This window comes from Pollachius pollachius (genome assembly GCF_949987615.1).
Source record: "Pollachius pollachius genome assembly, chromosome: 5".
In the NCBI taxonomy this organism is placed as follows: Eukaryota; Metazoa; Chordata; class Actinopteri; order Gadiformes; family Gadidae; genus Pollachius; species Pollachius pollachius.
The window spans coordinates 20,604,293-20,625,278 of record NC_136938.1 but is presented as its reverse complement, the minus strand read 5'-3'; the positions used below and the strand labels follow the sequence as shown (position 1 = coordinate 20,625,278).

General features: G+C 42.7%; 3 protein-coding genes across 3 annotated transcripts; 1 reads left to right on the top strand and 2 right to left on the bottom strand.

The window, feature by feature from the left end:
• Positions 1-226: 226 nt before the first annotated feature.
• On the bottom strand, positions 227-3,398 carry LOC307076326 (uncharacterized protein). Its single transcript, XM_079737272.1, has 2 exons — positions 2,719-3,398; positions 227-451 (listed from the first exon to the last, which is right to left on the bottom strand). The coding sequence occupies exons 1-2, from the start codon at positions 3,080-3,082 to the stop codon at positions 237-239; spliced, it is 579 nt and encodes a 192-aa protein (XP_079593398.1). The 5' UTR covers positions 3,083-3,398; the 3' UTR covers positions 227-236.
• Positions 3,399-6,396: 2,998 nt separating this feature from the next.
• LOC307075978 (myb/SANT-like DNA-binding domain-containing protein 7) lies at positions 6,397-10,203 on the bottom strand. The gene is made up of 2 exons (XM_079736773.1): positions 9,565-10,203; positions 6,397-7,339 (listed from the first exon to the last, which is right to left on the bottom strand). The coding sequence occupies exons 1-2, from the start codon at positions 9,926-9,928 to the stop codon at positions 7,116-7,118; spliced, it is 588 nt and encodes a 195-aa protein (XP_079592899.1). The 5' UTR covers positions 9,929-10,203; the 3' UTR covers positions 6,397-7,115.
• A 1,618-nt stretch (positions 10,204-11,821) lies between these two features.
• On the top strand, positions 11,822-20,763 carry ddx21 (DEAD (Asp-Glu-Ala-Asp) box helicase 21). Its single transcript, XM_079736772.1, has 16 exons — positions 11,822-11,995; positions 12,455-12,667; positions 12,911-13,054; positions 13,305-13,377; positions 15,085-15,263; positions 15,384-15,501; positions 15,624-15,809; positions 15,931-16,076; positions 17,443-17,592; positions 18,215-18,376; positions 18,766-18,885; positions 19,175-19,248; positions 19,362-19,521; positions 19,817-19,951; positions 20,099-20,143; positions 20,333-20,763. The coding sequence occupies exons 1-16, from the start codon at positions 11,912-11,914 to the stop codon at positions 20,612-20,614; spliced, it is 2,271 nt and encodes a 756-aa protein (XP_079592898.1). The 5' UTR covers positions 11,822-11,911; the 3' UTR covers positions 20,615-20,763.
• Positions 20,764-20,986: the final 223 nt, after the last annotated feature.

Genomic DNA, 20,986 nt, shown 5'->3' with positions numbered 1-20,986 from the left:
TTTCCATACATTTTCAGGTAGGCCTATAGATGATGTATTTTCTTTTATAAATGTCAAAGAGATAAGTCCTACTGGTTAATTCTTACTTCTTAATTATTCTTACTAGGGAACTACGGACCTGGAATTAAAGTAGATTACGCGTTTCTTTCTCGTATGCATTTGGTGAAATATGTTTGAGTAATCCATGCACATGGCTGTGTGGAGAAAGGGAACTTGTGAGAAAGTTTGAAATAGTTTTAATTAAATTGTGCTCGGTGAATAACAGACATAATTTGTATTTTCGCCTCTGAAAGCTTCTCGGGTTCGAGGGACTGGAGCATGGGGGCAAGACTCAGAAGAAAGAGCTCCTCAGGATTGGGCTCCATTAATCGAGTGGAGAGGCTTGGGGCCTGATAGGCGGCCCTCATCGCTCGCCTCGTTCCTGCAGCTGGCGAGGTGAGGTGAGGGATGGCTGTGTGGGAAAAAACAGATTCTTTAGAAACATTTGACGGAAACTTGGGGAAAATATCTCATTATATCAATAAACAATGGAAACTTGGCAGAGTAGTCATTAAAGTTTCACAGTTGCTCTATATACTCCAGAAATTGATCTTTGTTCAAATTAGAGTACTATAGAGTTTACTAGAGCACTACTAAATAACGCTCCTTCTAACCTTCTGTATCTACAATGTGCCTAAAGTGTGAATCTACAGGAGGCTCTCTGGGTGAACTCTTGTTTCTGCCACGACTGACGTTGCTTAATGCACATTAGTATATCGGTGAAGTAATTCATTTAATTGGGACGCGCTCGCTAGAGAGACCTGACCCCCTATGAGACTCAGTCAGGACAGAGAGGGGCAATTCAGATATCCTCTTAGGCCTTAGGTGTTATCACAGAGCGTTTAAATTGGGTATTGCAGTACCCATAAAAGTATGTTATACAGCCCATTATATATAAGAATTGAATTGCCGAATATCTCAAATAGCCATCTATAGGAATACAAATTTTACTAGGATTAATGCCATTATGAATATCTTAAAGGTGACATATTATACCACCAGGTGTGAGTGTGATTAGCCATTTTGAAAATCGGCCTCTTCTGACATTACAAGTGGGCGTGTCCACCTAGATGTGTGAAGGATAGATGAACAACGTTTGCTACAGTCCACTTGATAGGCTGGTAGACTATTCTGTCCAGCATAGATCTAGGTGGACATGCCCAATTGTGATGTCAGAAAAGGCAGATTTTCAAAACGGCTTGTGAAGGGCTAATCACGCTCACAACTGGTGGCATAATATGTCACTTTAAATATAATTGTGAATAATGAATCACAAATAAGAGAAAATTATAATAAATGTGAGGGAAGTTTACTTTTTAAGGATTTAGGGATAGCTTCTATTAAGTTTTGAATAGTATAATCAAAGCTGATATCTGGAATTACTATCTAAAATAATAATTTTAACGTAGATATTTGTAATGACCATTCTGACTAGTGAGTGACTTGTTCAAAGTTAAAACGGCTCGTCATAAGTGTGCTGTAGTGTACTAACTGTATCTGAAACGTCTGTGTGGTAGCCTGGCTCCGCCCGCCTAAAGGTACGGCCAGCGCCTAACCTGACGCTCGATCATTGTGTGTCACAAAAATGGTTCAACGCGCCTACATAGATAGATGAGCCCGCCCAGCGGAGGTGTCTTGCTTCGCCCTGAAGGGGCTTATTTTCGATAATAACCGGCGACGTTCTATACATTATATCGCTTATTACACAGCTACTTGCCAAAACGAAAAAATAACTTCACATGGTGTGTCTTTTTACGATTTACTCGTTACCAGCATTCGTAGTGTTGATTAGCAGAGAAATAGTCCGCCAAAGACGTTGACGTCGCTTAGCAACCGAAAACGCTGGGGTTGACAAGTTACCGGACTACTGCCCATGCAAGTGAACGGCATTGAGAAGACCCGTGTAATAAAGGCCTATAATATTTCTGTTTATGGCATAGATTTCTCCTCAGATTAGGCCAATAAAGCAATGATTTAAAAAAACCCCACAAACGCTCGATCAAAGGCCCGGCCCGAGGATAGTGGTGGGAAATATCGGCCCGACCCGGACGGCGGGTCGGCTCGGGCAGAGAATCTAAACTCTAGTGCATGACATCCTCCGTAGGCGCTCACAGCTGGGTGAGTTTCACCACCTCCTCATCGTTTCAGCACACACTGAAACGAGGACTCGTTCGTCCATGTTCTTTCTGCTTCTGTGCGTCCTCCGGTCTCTCTGCCAGTGACGTCGGGTCAAGCTCAACGCTGATTGGCTATCGCGGCTAAGTGTCACGCGTTGGCGCGTCAAAAGTTCAATTTTTTTAAATCCGCGCGTTGTTTAGGTGCGTAAAATGCGCCGCTTTAGCGCGCATCTACGCGCCTGAACAATGGTTCCCTATGCAAAAATGCCGATTTTCAACGCCTCTAACGCGCGTAACGCGTTCAGTGTGGCCGTACCTTAAGTACTTCAGTTCCGCTAAATTTTCATTTCCCTTCAGTACTACTCTCTGTGCAAATGAAATGAAGTATGAGAGTCTGGTAGTACCAGGCTATGTGTGTGTCAAATGTTTAATGATGGCAGTTGTGAAGTATTCTGCCTCTATAATAATTATTACTTCCAACTAATATATATATTTTTAACATCACAATTCATAATTCAAGATGGAAAGTAAACAATTGATGATGTTGGACTGTTGGACTTGCCGATAGGCTCTAACTTGGATTCCAGCATGGAGTTGGCCGTGTCGATCTCTGTTCCTTTACTCTCCAGTCGGTGTCCGTAGATAGCGTCCATCATGTTAAACCACTTCCACATCTTCCTGTAGTCGCCATTCTGGTTGTTGTAGTCTTTAGCCTTCCGATACTCGGCCCGGAGCTTCTTGGATTTCTGGCGACACTGCTCAGTGTTCTTCTCGAAACCGGCATCCAACAATTTCTGAGATACCAGCTGGAAGACCTTCTCATTCCTCACTGCTCCATCCAGATCCCTCTGAACGTCTTCCTCCCCCAAGATGCAGAGGAACGTCTCCACCTCCCGGTTCGTCCAAACCAGACACTTGCGCGACATTTCCGTTGTCCAGAGATACCTCACGGGTACTGTGTGTGTTTGTTTTATCCACAGTTTCCCGGAAGTGACGATTCTATCGACCAATCAACGAACGGGAGTGTGTAGCTCCACCTTTCAGCTCCACTTCTTGGTACCCCAACGGAGGAGTACTAAAAAATGGTGCCTCGTTTCCATCGAGCGGGGCGGCTCGGCATAGTCCGCCTAGATTGGCGTTTCCATTTCCAAAAATTGGGCAGCGTTCCCAAAATAAGGACGCTGAGACGCTCCTATTTTCAGTACTCCTCCGTTGTGTAACCAAGCCAGCTGAAAGGTAGCGCTACACACTGCCGTCCGTTGATTGGTCGAAAGAATCGTCACTTCCGTGCGACAGAGGGCTAAAAATAAACACAGTACCCCTGAGGTATTTCTGGGCAACGGCGAGTGCTGCGTTTGTTGAAGAAAATGTCGCGCAAAGGTTTTGATGGTGTAAACGCGGCATTAAAGGGGGCTCAGCCTTTTTAATATTTTGTTCTGATACAGACCGGTAACCGCAAAGGGTCTAAATCAGATTCTCTACTTAAACGCTGCATCCAAAAATGTTTTGCTTTTATTATTTCTCATGTCATTCCAAGCTTGTGAAAACCTTAATCATTACAGTAGAATGCTCATGAAGATACGGGATCAATCGCACCGTATTGATTCAGTATGTTAATTTTATGTTTCAATACGGGATTATCCAGTACATAGGCGAATGCCCATACACTCTTCCTCCTCTTCCACCTCCTCTCATTCACGCTCCCTCTTCTAGCTGTCATTGCTATCTCTTGTTTCAAATGTGTCAACTCCACTGTTGCCATTTAATGCATCAGATGGTTGGTTGAACAGCCAAGCTTCCCAGCTGGCATTTTAACGTCGAGTCACTGTTGAATCAACGTCAGGTGCCAGGGTTGGATAACCGTTGAATTTTGTTTCGATTTTTGCAAATCTAATCAACGTTGAATTAGCAACGTCATTCCTAGTCACGTTTGTCAACATAGAATTCGCCAACATTGAATCAATATTTATTTTATTTTATATTTTGCAAATCCAATCAACGTTGAAATTTCAACGTCACAAGTCCTGCTTTTCAACATAGTTTGACACTATATATTTTATATAGTGTGTATTTTATACTATATACGCAATTGGTCAAAGCATGACCAGGAAGAAGATTAATAAAGACATTTCACTGACGTAAGAAACTGCATGCTTTATATCTGACGTGGCTGCAAGTGCGCCAACATTTCACAGTCTTTTTTCAACATTAATATAACATGTGTCGATGAACTTTAACGTTTAGAAAAACGGCCCAAACATTGGACAACATTGAACATGACAGGGCTTTGGTTAACTCTTCCCTTCTTGTAATACTTCTTTCTGTCACCGCCACTCATCCTCTCTGGTGCATATTTCAAATATTTGGACGTGTGTTCTTCTACTTTGGTCGTTGTTGTATCAAATGAGCTCAAGACAGCGTCTGAAGAGGGGAAACAAACAGATCAGCATTAGCCAACGCTAACCTCTCAAATTAAAATATTTTGCAAATAACCTTTGTGGCATTGCCAATGTTTCAAGTATATAAATTAGTATTTATCAACGTGCAAGGTCATACCATCCAAGAAAATCATTCAATTTTCAAATAAGTCATAAAAACATTCAATCAAATGAGGTAGGCTGTGCTTATCATTTTTTTTTTTTATAATATCTTCCACATCAACCTGTATTTAAATGGGGGGGGGGGGGGGGGGTGCGGCCCCTACCGCTAGGGGGTGGTAGAAAATTCGAAAGAAATAATCATTATTTTTTCATTCCCATGGGCCCCACTCTGCCTTTGGCCCCCGCAAGCCTGTCCACCTTACACCCGCAGTCCGTCGGCTCTGCTCCTACCTCTGGGCAGGACAGAGAGCGTTCGCCTATCGAGCGCCCTAACTGTGGAATAGTCTGCCACCTGTATTCAGGGAGGCCGACTCTGTCAAGCTATTCAAAGAAAAGCTGAAATTGAAACCTCTATAGCCCTTCATTTGGAACATAGGGGTGCAAAAACGATGCTGATGTCGGGAATGATATCAAATGCGTGGATGCTGTGTGTCTGTGACTGTCTGATCATAATGTTTCGGACTATCGATGCGCGTTTGTTCGTGCGCTTACAAAAATTTGTGGAAGTCTACATTTCCACTACGCACTTCTCCCTTCTAATTCATTATTCTGTCTGTTATAGCGTTTTGCGCTGACTTTGACTGGATGCCTGGGGCCTCATTTATCAGCCGTGTGTAGAAAAGGCTCTAAATTCTCTCTTAGGAAGGAAATTTAGTGTGCTTCAGTGGAAATAAATCTGTATTCATCAAACGTGCGCATGGCAATCTTATGAACATCAGTAAGCAATCAATTCAAAGAAAATATTATATTACAAATATATATTACAAATATTATTGTAAATTATATCACATCGAAAAAGTGGTAGCTAACGTTAGTTGAATCAAGCAAAAAAAAAAATGCTCCAAAAAGCTTGACTTACCTCGAATTTTACACAAGATAGTTCCTTCAAATTAGGGCTGTACGGTATGGACTAAAATGTATATCACGGTATGATTTGAGGCATAGACGGTAACGGTACTATATCACGGCATGTTAATTTCATCTTCTAATTTCGATATAAATGCCTCTGAAGGGGTAAAATACTGTTAACGCAGCAAAACTGCATAAAAAAGTTAGTTACTTCCATCTCTGAAAAACACTAATGTTTAATAGCATGGATTTGTTTCTCCACTTGCTTGCGTACCTTGCCGTATAGTTTTGGCATCTCAATTAGGCTGAAGTGTGTGCGGGCAGGTAACCCATACCTGGGATTGAGTGTTTTGACCATCTCTTTAAAGCCCTTTCTATCGACGTTGTGAAAGGGAACCATGTCCTTACACAGGTATACAGTGACGGCGTTTGTTATCTCGTGCGACTGCTGGCATTTTGTCGGAAGGACTGGCTTTCAAAATGCCTGCGGAAGCAATGTCTGATTGCAGGGACAGCTTCACGCTACCAGCGTCTGTCTCGTACGGTGTGGAATGAGACTATTACGCCAGCACGCAGGAGCGCTGGCTGCGCGCCTGCCTGCTTGCGCAATTATAGAATACTGCCCGAGAAGGCAGTATCGCTGTCAAATCTGTCCCTGGGAAAAGTAACGTGGCGCCGAATTGAAAAAGGAACTATGTTTCGTTACCATATTTTCAGTAGTTGCGCGTAACTTTACTTTTTACATGAAAAAGTAGTTAGGTTACTGTATTAACGCGTTACTTACTTTGTTACGCGTTAAACACAACACTGTCTACCGGTCACACCGATTTTACGGTAACGTCAAAATCCATACCGTAGCGCAAATTCACAATGGTGTACTTTCTATACCGTTTATACCGTAGGCCTACACCCCTACTTCAAATTGAAGTTTTTCCATCAGACTCGCGCGGTAGCCAGGCGTCTCCAAAGGCGAGCTCAGTTGGCGCTGTGTGCTTCAAGATTCTGTAGCAAGTGCTGAGATTCCGATTGGCCCAGAGAAATGTCAATTATAACAATTATCCAATAATGTTTCATATGAAGGACAGCTTTCCCCACACCCCCCTTAAAAAAACTCTTCGCGATTCACGTGAATGACCCAATTGACCAAGAAAACGGCGATTGTCGCCGAAAAGCGACAAGTTTGCAGATGTGTTTATATTTATTTTAGGGTTTCTCAAAAAGGGTTAAACAACTCTGCAGTTTGTGTGAAAACAGTTGAATAGTGCTTATACAATTGTCAAAAGAGGATCTGGTTAATGTAATGGTTTTGGGCATTTCCATACATTTTAGGGTAGGCCTATAGATGTATTTCTTTTTATAAATGTCAAAGACATAGGGCTCTTGTTAATTGATACCTATACTTACTAGGGCACTACGGACATGGAATTAAAGTAGACACGTTTCTTTCTCGTATGCATTTGGTAGGATATGTTTGTGTGGAGAAAGGGAACGTGCCATGTGTTAAATACTTTTAATTAAATTTTGCTCTGTGAATCAAAGTCATAATTTGTATTTTCGTATCTGAAAGCTTCTCGGGTTTGAGGGACTGGAGCATGGGGGCAAGACTCAGAAGAAAGACCTCCGTGGGATTGGGCTCCTGTAATTGGGTGGAGAGTCTTGGACACTGACAGGTGGCCGAGTCCTGACTCAAGGCCTGCGTCGCTCGCCTTCTTACTGCAGCTGGTAGCGAGGTGGCTGTGGGGAAAAAATAGATTTCTTCAGACACATTGTAGGGACATTTATCTCAATATATCAATAAACAATGAAAACTTGGAAGAGTTTCACAGTTGCTCTATTTAAGACATTCATATTCAAATTAGAGTACTAATAGAGATTAGTAGAGCATTATTTAATTAGCCTCCTTGTGTGATTTGATAGGTTGAGTTGTATCATATTTTGCATGTGTACTCTAAAGTCACAAATGTGTAACAGTACATTTGAAGTCGTAAATATTTTTTCTACCATTGTAAACTAAATAGGGTCTACGAGTTCACAAGTCTGTGTTACAGGTGCACAAATCCTATCCTGTGCACCACAACTTCAAAGAGTCTTGACACTTTTGCTACAATCATTGCAGCGCAGTTGGTGCAAAACACATTCGCACACCCGTTTTTCATAATCTGAGAATATGCCCAAAATGTGTGCATTCGTAAACCCAAATGTGAACTAATGCATTAAAGTTGCACATCTGTGAAAAATGTCCTCACAAATAAAATTATATAGAACGCTATGTTGATACAGCATTTTAATGAGCGAGCCCAAGTCCATCGTTACAACTGCTCGAATCTGCTCCTGCGATTTTTTTGCAGGTAGTTTTGCAACACGTCTAGATGGTACATGTGTAGCAAAAGTGATTTGTATCCGTATGAGGCAGAGCGTCCGTGGGCGGGACAAAATTGCAGCAGTAACCAATGAAAGTCGCCGGCAAGGGGTGCATTTTTCAAACTACACTGGGATCATCCAAGCAGACCATTAAAATACATTGAAGGACACTTGCGGCATGTTAATGCAATAATTTGGGGGGAATTCAGTTGAACTAAGTAATTTTATTTGACATAATGTAAGATACCCAACCCAAGAGCAACCAATAGGTTTAGAGCCAAATGGTCCCGCCCCCAGGAACGTTTTTTTTTCCTTTTTGCAGATCAACGATTTCAGACCTTTGACTGTCAGGAGTTTCAAAACGAATGCGCGACAGAACACTGCCAATAATCACGTGACTCAAAGCTCGCTCCTGTGTGGTCAAATCTCTGAAAAGTCAGTGCTGAAAAGTCAGTTCTGAAAAAATACATTGCAATGGTGTAAATTTACACCTTTACACCTTTTTTAAAAATAAATATTCAACCTTTCAAAACTTATTTCTCAATGTATGAACACCTGTTTGCAGAATCCCATTTACAAGGTTTCAAAACCGGGAAACAATGAAATACACTGTTAGAACCAGGGGCGTAGGAATGAGTTTAACATGGGGGGGGGACACATATCGGAAACCTGACAGATCCGCCAACAGAAATATGTCATAAATTAACTACACTGAAAAAATTCACAAATATATTTTATTCTACTAAAAAGATACATTTGTAAATAAAGGAAAACACATTTTGAATGGCAGTAATGAACTGATAAATATCAAATCAATTCTTTAATTGCACGCTCAATCATCCAGTTTTTTGGAATAAGAAGCGGTGACAAGACGCTGTGTTGCGCTTTCAAAATAAAATAAAATATTTTTCTCCACCCGGTATAATTTTTAGGTGGGACAAATGCGCCTGTCTCCAATATTGGAGGGGACACGTCCCCTCCGTCCCCCCCGGTTCCTACGCCCTTGGTTAGAACAGTGCCAGATTTGAAACTCTGCAAATGCGCTGGTGACATTTTTGAAACTTTGAAAATGTGTTGGTGAAAATGATGAAGAAGATAAAATAGAACACAAAAACATGTTTGCAGATGTTTTAATTTTTTTTTCAGGCTATAATCTCTTTTTTCAATGTTGCAAAACCTTTTTACAAAGTGTTGAGTTTTCAAACCCAGACTTACAAGCCTTTGAAACTTTTTTTTCAGGTTTGAATTATGGCAGGATACTGGCTCCATATTTGTGCACCTGTAACACAGACTTGTGAACTCGTAGACCCTATTTAGTGTTTACAATGGTAGAAAAACTATTTACGACATCAGATGTACTGTTACACATTTGTGACTTTAGAGGACGCATGCTAAATAAATATTTATGACTTCAAATTTACTGTTACACATTTGTGACTTTAGTGTACGCGTACAAAATCTGCAGTTACAGGTGCTAAAGACTTTTTCTACAATAATACCTTCATACAGCTCAATACATCATCATCATACTTCATACATCACAATTCATAATCAATCTGAAAAGTAAACAATTGCTGATGTTGGACTTTTGCACTTACCAATAGGCTCTAACTTGGATTCCAGCAAGGAGGTGGCCGTGTCGATCTCTTCTCCTTTACTCTCCAGTCGGTGTCCGTAGATAGCGTCCATCATGTTAAACCACTTCCACTTCTTCCCGTTGCCGCAACTCCTGTTGTTTTGGTCGTTCACCTTTCGGTACTCGACCCGGAACTTCTTGGATTTCTGGCGACACTGGTCGGGGTTCTTCTCGAAACCCGCATCCAACAATCTCTCGGATACCAGCTGGAAGACCTTCGCATTCCTCACCGATCCATGCAGCGCCCTCTGCACGTCTTCCTCCCCTAAGATGCAGAGGAACGTTTCCACCTCCCGGTTCGTCCAAGCCGAACCTTTGCGGGACATTTCCGTTGTCCAGAGATACCTCGCGGGCAATGTATTTGTTTGTAGTTATCCACTGTCGCCCGAAAGTGATGATTCTATCGACTTATCAACGGACGGCAGTGTTTAGCTCCACCTTTCAGCTCCACTTCTTTGTATCCCAACGGAAGAGTACTGAAAATAGAGCCTCGTTTCCACCAAGCGGAGCGGTTCGGTTCGGAGCGGGATAGCTCGGTTCCGCTTCATCTGGCTCGCATTTTCTTCGATCAACCCAGAAATACCTAGTTTTTTTTAGCCCCCTGTCGTACGGAAGTGACGTTTCTGTCGACCAATCAACGGACCGCAGTATGTAGCTCCGTCTTGAGCTCCTAGGTCCATGAGTAAAATAGAAGCGGTTTAATCAGAACACAGCCCTGCGCGCTTATTTTGGGACCCTGCCCAACTTTTAGCAATGGAAACGGAAACGCCAATGTAAGCGGACCGAGCCGAACCGCTTTGCTCGGTGGAAACGATACATAACTACTGCATACCAACAACCTGTTTGAAAATAATTAGCTAAATAGAGATGATATTTGTTGTTGGCCAGCACGTTGTTAACTGAACTTGTGCTCTCAGGTGTGCTCAGCATCAATCCTGCTTCTATATTTCGTTTTAATGATGGCAAGTGAATAGAAGTCCTTCGCGCACTGACATCTCTTTCTCTCTTGCGCTCTCTTCCTCTGTCTTCCTCACGGAGAGGAAATCTGTCTAGGCCTATGCAGGGAGTGTCTGTGTTGTGCGTGTGTGTGGATTTGCGTGTGTTATTTTTTATGAAGATGTCACCATAGGTTTATGTAGCCTATACAGAGATGTGTGGCTAGAAATATTTACCTTGGCCTCCGTACAGTACACAAACCTCCATGGTGCATGTATCAGTCACCATTTGTGATTTCTACATTTTCAGTTGTTCCCCGCTTGGTCTGTGTTCCAGCTTTCCTCTCATCTCCAGCCAGCATGATCTGGAAACTGATCAAATGATGCTGTCGTTAAGATAAAAAGGGGAGAGTCGCCTGGCAGGGGAGGGGAGAGAGAGAGAGCTCTCGGGAGCGAAGGTGAGCAGCAGTCTGCTATACTGACTATTCGAATGCGAGAAAGAGAGAGACGATTCACAAACATGTTTTTTACTTTGCACACAATATTTCCGAGAAACCATTATGAAGACATTTTTTCCGTACTGTGAAAAAATATTTTTTACAGCCTGTAGGTTTCTAGCTTCTAAAATAAAATCAGTACTATTATAGAAAACTACTTAAATACACAGTCTTGTTTTCATTTCTTCATTTGTAAAACGAAGCAGCCCCATTTTACGAATTATCTGCGGTACATAGGCCCTATTGGACAAAACACGAGATCCACAAATATGGATTGACTCTCCTAAGTTTTCTATACAATTCTGTACTCAAGGTGAATGTCGATGTCATTTTATAAGACACTGATGAGTGCATTATATAAATTAATAATATATTGACCTATATTTACCTAGCAATAATTCAAAATAGTTGGATCGGAATGCAAGTAATGTGTCTCTTGGTTACAAATAATAAATTCTATCTGAAAGATAATTATATTCAGAAGAGGCGTTAGGTTACCTTGAACACACTAAATAGGCTATATCCTCTATGTATCTGGATAAACGTAAACATCTCTCCGAGTGATACTGCCTTCTGTCACATTTTATAGGAGTGCTCGCTTCTTTGCTAATAAAGATGAATCAGATAACTCAGTGACATCGAAAGATAGACGAAAGATAAAATAATATTTGCGGTATGTTGAAGATTTCTTTTAGTTTATTTATTTAAAGTAGCTTTTTTCTTTGCCTTAACATGGATTTCCGATCTATCAACTCTGTCTCTGTCTAGGCTGTGTGACGCTACCACCCCGGCCTAAGCACGCATGCGCGTCCTTTTCAGTCCATCCGTTTTGCTGGACGGGTTGCATTTGTGCTAAGGGATACCATCAAGGAGACAAATGCCGTCCAAAACATCATTTACCGCCGAAGATCCGGACCTGGACATTGACATGGACACTGCCGTTGAGGTCAAACGCACAAAGGTGAGGTCGTGTTGCTCATTCCGTTGAACTGGTATGTGAATGGGTATTCTGTTGCGATGTTTAACAACACGAGGGTACCTCGCTAGCTAGCTAGGTCATTGCAATTTGCCATAGAAAGCCGTGAATTACTAACAATCACTTTAAAACACGGGGCAGAATTTAACAACCCTCGAATTTGAATGTATCCAAATTCAGGTTCGATTGAGGGTAAATATACACGTGTACAAGAATGACATGATCGCATGAATCCTCCACGTGGTATCTGGTTAAAGCCTCGTGCCCAGCTGACTCGGCACGTGACCCAAGTGTTTTGTCATTGACTGTATAAAAGAGGCGGGGTCTAAGTATAGTTGTTGTCTTGACACAATTTCCACTAATCTATCGTATTAATTATATAATTAATAATTATGCCTTCAATCGGTATTAATGTTTTATTCTCAATGCTCCATTATTTGACAGAAAATTAAGAACAAGGAGGGCAAGAAAGCAAAGAGTGTCCTCGTGGATCAAGAAGTTGAACCAGACTGTGAACCACCCACAAAAAAGAAAAAGAAAAAATCCACCCTCGCAGTAGACCCAGTCAATGGCCATGTAGACAAGACCTCTGATATGAACGGCGACGATGCATCAACCCAGGAACAGAAGACTACTGACACAGAGGCACCTAAAGAAGTAAGTCTTGTGTATTGCATATCTTCAGTATAAGTAGGTCATTTAAAAACGGGTTTGCTTACACATAAACCGAAAACGGTATAACCTGGGAATGAAAAAAAAAAAGCTTTCCCCATAAAGGCCTTGCAATGCTAAATGTGGACCTCCATATTATTTCAATATTCTGAATTAACTTTTGGAGTTAACTGTCTCTAGTTGTTTTACCTGACAGATCTTGTATTGTACATTTGTTGCCCAATTAAGAAAAAAAAGAAACTGAAAAAAGCTTCTAAAGAGACCAACGGTGATGTGCTCAAGACCAACGGACATTCCAGCCCTTTGAAGACCCCAACCGAAACTCCCTGCCCTTCAAGCATCGACTCCGCAAGTGACAGTGAGAAAGATCTGGTAAGACTTTTTATACACATATACATACATGTTAGAACATATCTTCAAATTGTTCCAAATGGCTAATGGCCTAATCAAACAAAACGTCTGTTACTGTCTGCTCCGAACCGGCATTTGGTGTCAATGCGGTTGGATTAAATGATCCTGACTGGTTTCATATAGTAATACCGAATGGAAGCAATACCAACCCAATGAGAGGACGAACAATAACACTTAAAACTGTGATAACACAAACTGTTTATGCTTTCAGCTGACAAAAGAGGAAAGAGAAGGTGCTTTCTCTAAATTCAAGATTTCCCAGGATACCATTGAGCGACTAAAAGGTAAGCAATGTTTATTTATATTTTGGAAACCGCTTAACCAATTAAATCAGCTAGGAACGCACCGATCATGATTTTAAATGACTTAATGATACTGTGTGCTGGGTTTTCACCAGATTTCGGGCCAATGGGGTCAGTTGATCGCCAATTTTCTTTTCACTGTTAAACATTGGCATTAATTAAAATAAAATAAAGAACCCCAAGAAGAACATAATTGAGAGAAAAATCCTTTGCTTTCCCAGTCTACGCCCATTTGTCAGAGAACATCCTTGTCTGGTCCGAGCTCAAGTTGCGTTAGTTTCGGAAACGTTCAAAGTGCCTTTTCCGATGCACCACAACGTTGTGATGAGTTCCGCCTATGAAGCGGTTGATGATGGCTGTGTCTGAGAGAGAGCTAAGCTTCCCTAGCACCTAAATGTTAGGTTGTCTACACTACACAACATTTGGATTGCGAAACATTTGCCGAAACAACAGTGCCACACATGGAATAACCCCAGAAGTAGAAACAGATTGTTTACTGTTACCAGAAACAATCAGGTATTCAATTGCAATATGTCAGGAAACACCCCACAACATTTTGGTGTTGAGGCTTTCAGGGTGTCCATTGTGTCAATCGAGGGTTCTTAGACCCCCCGATACCCCTTGTATTGCACCCCCCATGTCAGTACTATGGCTGCAATCGCTTGGCTGTTTAATGCTTGGGTTGTGCCTTTTAGAGATGCCCTCACTCATTGTAAATTAAAGCAGCTGAGCAGGTTCATGTAAAGCCAAAGGAATCAGCAGGGAGCAGCCTTGACCCAATGAGATACTACAGTAGTTTTAGCTAAAGTAAGGATTTGTGAATAATAGAGTGTATGACTACTCTTTTTTTATTTTGATTGAACCTAACCGAAAAAAGAGTCGAGCCTTTTCCCCAGTGAGAAGCAGACTGGTTATTGTAATATATAACCACAATTCATCTTGTAGAATAGCGTTTGAGTAACTTATTAGCTCCTGTCATCTAAAATGTTTGGAGTGGACTGGCCATTCAAAGAAATCACGTTTAGAGTAAAAATCGTCCGGTACAGATTGATGGCTTTCAACCGGCGCATCCCTAAAATCCCCCTAAACTACTAATGGAATATGACCAATTGTATTCAAGAACCGACACCGCTGCTAGATCAGACACTGAGTATATTGAAACGCATGTGCTTTTATTGCTTTCATAACAGACAGCAACAACGTCTTTAGACCTATCCTTTTTAAAGACAGTGAACAAGTACTGTAGATTGATAAAGTGCTGGTCTGCTAAGGGAAGTTCCTCTGAATCAGAGTTGATATATATTCAAACTCAAGGGAATGATGAATTTGCATCGTTTGTGTAATAAGAATGGTGTCTTTGCATTGACTCTGTATGTAGTCGCAGCGCATCTTTGCTTTTGGTGTGAACAAACGGTTAAACCTCTGCACCCACATCAGCATTGTGCACATGCACTTCTTGCCACACACGCACACCTCAGTACCGCTGCAGGAATACATCTCTGAGGAGACACTGCTTGTTGAAATATAATATATTTATTACATTTAAATGTAAACTATTTAATATACTAAATGTAATCCAATGCTCCTATTTAGCCAACAGATTAGGTTATTTTGTGTCATTTGTAAATCCATCAATGCCTAGATTGTTTGCTTCGCTTTCTCCCTGACTTAATCCACTTCCCTCCTCAGCTCGTGGCGTCACTCATCTGTTCGACATCCAGGTTAAGACCTTCAACTCAATCTATTCCGGAAAAGATGTCATCGGCCAGGCCAGAACTGGGACCGGAAAGACTTTCTCATTTGCCATCCCATTGGTGGAAAAACTTCAGAATGATTCTGAGGACTGGTATAGAGGAAGGGCTCCCAAGGTAAAGAAGATTCCATGAGCACATCCCAAATACTTAAATTGACCCCCCTCTTCGATTTAATTCTTTTTAAATTGATTTTAGATTTATTTCTCTACCTGTTTTTTGTTTTGTGCCTTTTAGGTCTTGGTGTTGACCCCAACCAGAGAGCTTGCTATCCAGGTCGCTAAAGATTTCAAAGACATTACCAAGAAACTGGCTGTTACCTGCTTCTATGGCGGAAGTTCTTACAACCCGCAAAGTGAGTCTTCACTCAAAATGTTAAGACGGCTGCACTGGACAGTGTCTTGGTCTCGACAATGCCACATTAGTGATACGTTGCTGTATGCTGTGATCCTCACCTCCTCTGTTCCTCTCCCATAGTCGATGCGATCCGTAGTGGGATTGACGTGTTGGTGGGAACCCCTGGTCGTATCAAAGACCACCTGCAGAACCAGAAGCTGGACCTCTCCAAACTCAAGCATGTTGTTCTGGACGAGGTCGACTCAATGCTCGACATGGGATTTGCAGAGCAGGTCGAGGAAATTCTGGCTACATCTTACAAGCCAGGTGAGATTCTTGATCTTATCCTTCTTATTGGAGAAAGAGAGTGGGTTCTGACATTATATTTGTGTCCAAATAAGTAAAACAACAATACAACAACACTTATTTATTGTCTTTGTCTCCTCAGGCAGTGAGTCCAACCCACAGACGCTCCTCTTCTCTGCCACCTGCCCGCCCTGGGTCTACCAGGTCGCCAAGAAGTACATGAGGAAAAGCTTTGAGCACGTGGATCTGATCGGAAAGATGACCCAGCGAGCGGCAACGACCGTAGAGGTTAGTGCGTCTTAAGGGATCCTGTTGCAAGAGTCCAACCACGTAATATATGTGCACGTGCACGTGCGCCTTTATAAACATTTCTCCTCTACCATGTCCAGTGTTTCTCCTATATGCATACAGATGAATGTCAGCGGCAATGCAATAAAAAATAGCCTAAATAATTGCAAAAAAATAAATAAAATAATAATAATTTCTTACACGTTAAACGGGGAAGGGGCTCGTCAACGAATCCGGAATCTGTAGCAGGCCAATGAGTGTGAGAAGGATAGGGAATGGCCACTGTTAATGGCTAATGTGTGGAGGGGGAGGGTCCTAGAGATTAAATATTGAGCACACGTAAACGTCTCTGTGAGAAGGAGAAAGATTTCACAACCTGCTTCATGCGTTTGAATTCGCAAAATATTGACTCTGACCTGCGGCTAGTGTGCCAGTGCCTTTACAGGTCTTATTGGGCAAACCCGCACCCCCCCGTACCCCCAGTACTTAGAACCGCATCCGACCTGTGTTCCGACAGCAGCGCGAATTACACCCGACCCGACCCGCTATAAATTGATATAGACGCCCTACCCGCACCCGAAGGAAAATTAGACACATTAGATGGAACGCCGGGGAATTGCACTATGTGGTGTTTGGCGTGCTGCTTTAGAATGCTGAGCAGAAAAAGCACGTCATCCACTAGTTTAGTGGTTAGTTTAGTTGACTCAATCAGTCAATCAAAACCCGCGTCTCCACGGGTACCCGAACCGGGTCAGGACTTCATGTGCCATGAAGGGCTTTTCACACGGGAGGCGTTTGCCGCGCCTGCTGCATTCTCAATGGAGATGCGCCGCGTCCTGTCGCTTCCGTGCTCGTCGAACGCATGCGCGCACACGTGGAAACAGTCGGTGTGGATGGGAATCACAATAAGGTGTGACACTGAATTTGAAACCGCACATTGTAATTTCTGCATCTATTTAAATATTTATTAGTAACTTCAAGGCAAATTTGCCCAATGATCTGGTCTCAGCTGATACCTTGACTCTTGGTTGTTATGTCATACTTGGAAGTTCGATCTGTACACGTTCCCTAAAAAAGCTCACCAGAAGTACGCATTTAAAGGGTTATTTTTCAAAATTTTCTTCCGGGGGGGTATGCCCACAGACCCCCCCCTAGCGTTGCTAGGTTACCAACTCGCAGCACTACTGCTACAAAAAGATCTAGGGGAAACACTGCATGTCTATTAAACGATGACACAATTCTCGTTGCCCACTAACAAGAAGGAATCAACGTTGTGCCATTATCAAAGAGTTGTCCATTTCTCACCTCCTTTCCCCTCTTCCGCACATTCCTTCCCTTATGCCTGGGTCTACTGGTCCTGCCGTAGCATCTTGCCATCACCTGCCACTGGTCCCAGCGCGCGGGGGTACTGGCGGACGTGATCCAGGTTTACAGCGGTAGCCACGGGAAAACCATCGTGTTCACCGAGACCAAGAGGGAGGCCGATGAATTGTCGGCGGACCCGACCATCAAACAGGTAGGGACGACAATGCCTGGTCACACCGAGGGCCTCTTCTCCAAGGCGTTCCTTCAGCTGAGAGTAGTTATTTGGTTGCACATCCTGCATGATGTCAACAAATGATGCCTGTAGATGCCCTCCACAGTAATGTTATGACCCTCAAGTCTAGGGGAGAGAGCGGTTAACGTGAAGCCAACTCAAACAGTACAGACACCGGTTTTTACAAGTTAACAAAAGATTTATTGCAACTTCAAAAAATATCATGGGCGAAATAGGTCCAGGAAGCTATCATCAGGTTGAGCCTGGGCCAAAATACACACAACAAACTTATTGTGTATACTTGGGCCAAAGAAATACAAAGGGTATGCCTAGCTTGTAAGTAAGTTAGAAGCCTGTCATTTTCTTAACATGAACCCAGAAAGGGTGATGAATGGTGATGCAAATTTATTTAATTGATTTACAGAAGATTTGATTGATTCCGTTATTTGGTATAATCAGTTTCAAACAGCTTATTGCCGTAATTGACCAATCAGAATTGAGCTTTCATCAAAGAAGTGTGATAAAAGAGTAATCCGCTGTGTTCCTGCATCAGCTCATTATTTAGTCCGGGTCTAATAATTGAAATGCCGTCCTCTTGCAGAATTGCCAGTCTCTCCATGGAGACATCCTCCAGAAGCAGAGGGAGATCACCCTCAAAGGCTTCAGGAACGGGTCCTTCGAGGTTCTGGTGGCCACCAACGTAGCGGCCCGTGGCCTGGACATTCCCGAGGTGGACCTGGTGGTCCAGTGTGCTCCTCCCAAGGTACGGCATCCCGTATGCCGGTGTTTCATTCGCTCCTCTCTCGGCAGTTTGTTGGTCTGGGGTACATCCCGTGTACATACACACATATTTTGACATGAATCCTTTTGTCATTATCATTCGTCCAAGATGCCTTTTACGCTACTGTGTGTGTGTGTGTGTGTGTGTGTGTGTGTGTGTGTGTGTGTGTCTGTGTGTGTGTGTGTGTGTGAGAGAGAAATGTGTCGATGGGAAAGGTACATGCTTACTCAAACGTTCTCGCGGGGTGGGTTAGCATCCAGCAACGGGACAAGTTCATGCTGAATGTGTGCCGCTGCCAAAAGAGCCAGTCAACAAAATGGAAGCTCATGAGGAACACATGTAAATGTTCACAACGGCGCTTGTGTTTTCAGGATGTGGAGTCCTATATTCACCGCTCTGGGCGTACCGGGAGAGCGGGCAGGACTGGAGTCTGCATCTGTTTCTACCAGAGGAAGGAAGAATCCCTGCTGCATTATGTGGAGCACAAGGCCGTAAGTCCCACACTTCTGCTTTCTTGCTGTGGAAAGGTGGTGATATTGAGTTTAGAGGCTACACGGCAGAACTGAAAAGTGTCTCTGTCTGAGGAGCAGGGTTTATCTCGTCACATTCTAATCAGCTTGCTGTGAAATTGACATATATACCGGTTAACTCCACTGGCCCTTGTTTATGTGATAATTGTCTAATGATAGAAGTCACAAGTTATGACTGTTGGTGATATAAATGCGGAAGCTATTATCGTTTTACAGCAAGCTTCTAAGAACAACTGTCTTCGTTCTTCAGGGCATCACATTCAAAAGGATTGGTGTTCCCACTGCTAGTGACATCATCAAGTCCTCAAGCAAAGATGCTCTCAAGTAGGTGGACCATTTCATGCCCCCTTGATTTCCATTAACCATCACTCAATTCATCATTGATTATGAAAATATTGGATTTTTGTATGCTTATTGATGTGTTCACATCTCCCCAGGTACCTTGACTCTGTTCCAGCCCAGTGCGTTAGTTACTTCCGAGAGTCTGCTGAGGCTCTGATAGAGAAGAGGGGAGCAGTGGATGCCTTGGCAGCTGCCTTGGCCCACATCTCTGGAGCCACTAGTCTAGAACAGAGGTCGCTCATGAACTCTGAAGCTGTGAGTACACGAACACAAAATAATATCATACCGTGTAATCTTCCTATGAATTTTATTTAACGTTCCTTGACTATCCAACCTCCAAACACCAACTTTTCTTCAGAATGTGTTTTCAAAAAGCAATGGGTGCATTTTCACACGCCTGTAATGCTGGACCACATTAAGCAAACCTCGACAACAGGCTTGAAACAGGCATGTTCAAAGTCAGGTGGAGAAGACACAGGTGTGTTATGGCACGCCTGATTGCGTAAATGTATACAGGCTTTGACTAAATGCACTCGTGTTTGTTTCCCAGGGATGTACCACCATGCAGCTTGAGTGTTCCCAAGAAATGCACAATCTTGGCTACGCATGGAAAACCATCAAGGAACAGCTGGGGGACGACATAGAGAATCACATCCACAGATTGTGCTTCCTCAAAGGCAAAAAGGTATGTGATGACCTTCCTGTTAATCACACACACTTATAGCAACTCTAACAACTGAATTGAAGTCTAACCCACTGGTCTCAATTGCCTGACTGGGGTTGCCCGGGTAAAATGTTACCTTACCGTCGTATGTTTTCATGTCTTAAACAGGGAGTTTGTTTTGACCTGGCTGCTGACAAGGTTGAAATGGCACAGGTGAGAATAATCTTGCTGGTGCTCCTATTGTTTTTATCCCTGAAATGGTCGTCATGTTTCATTAGACTCTTAAAAGAAAAGATATATATAAAAGACATATATAATGTACACATTAAAAACATGCAATTCCACGTATTAGTCGTCTATCCACTGGACATCTGCCTCACGTTATTCATGAATTATCCTTAGGAATCTTGGAAGGATGGTCGCCGATGGCAACTAACCATCTCCACGAGTCTCCCCGAACTGGAGGAGAAGCCAGGTAACAACCGAGGTGGAGGCGGCGGCTACGGCGGCGCCGGCGGCGGCGGCCGTGGAGGAGGATTTAGAGGCGGGAGAGGAAATGGATTCAAAAGCAGAGGCAGTAGCTTTGGTAGAGGAGGAGGAGGAGGCGGCAGAGGAGGAGGAGGAGGAAGGGGAAGAGCAACAAACACTCACAAACGCAGCTTTGGAGAGGCCTTTGATTACTGAACCCCTGTGCTTAGCCTTGTTCTGGACCGATGTCATCAACTATCAGTACTCTAGGCCGGCAGTTTGTTTCTAAAATGACTGTTGATGAGCTCGCTGGGAATTCTTCATCCAAACATGCATACTCCATGTCTGGTAACTTTATAAATATACATCTCTCCCTCAGCCCAAACCTGTCTCCTTAAATACACCTTCAACAATTGCCTTGCAATAATTGCCTGTATTTAATACATTTGTATGCGGAAACCATTGAAACAAAGTGACTTTATTAAAAGTATACTGATGGAAAATAAGTGTGTAATTTGTACAGCTGGATTTTTGTTTTATTTTGTACATTGTTCCAACTTGATCCATAGGTCTATTATTTGTGACGTT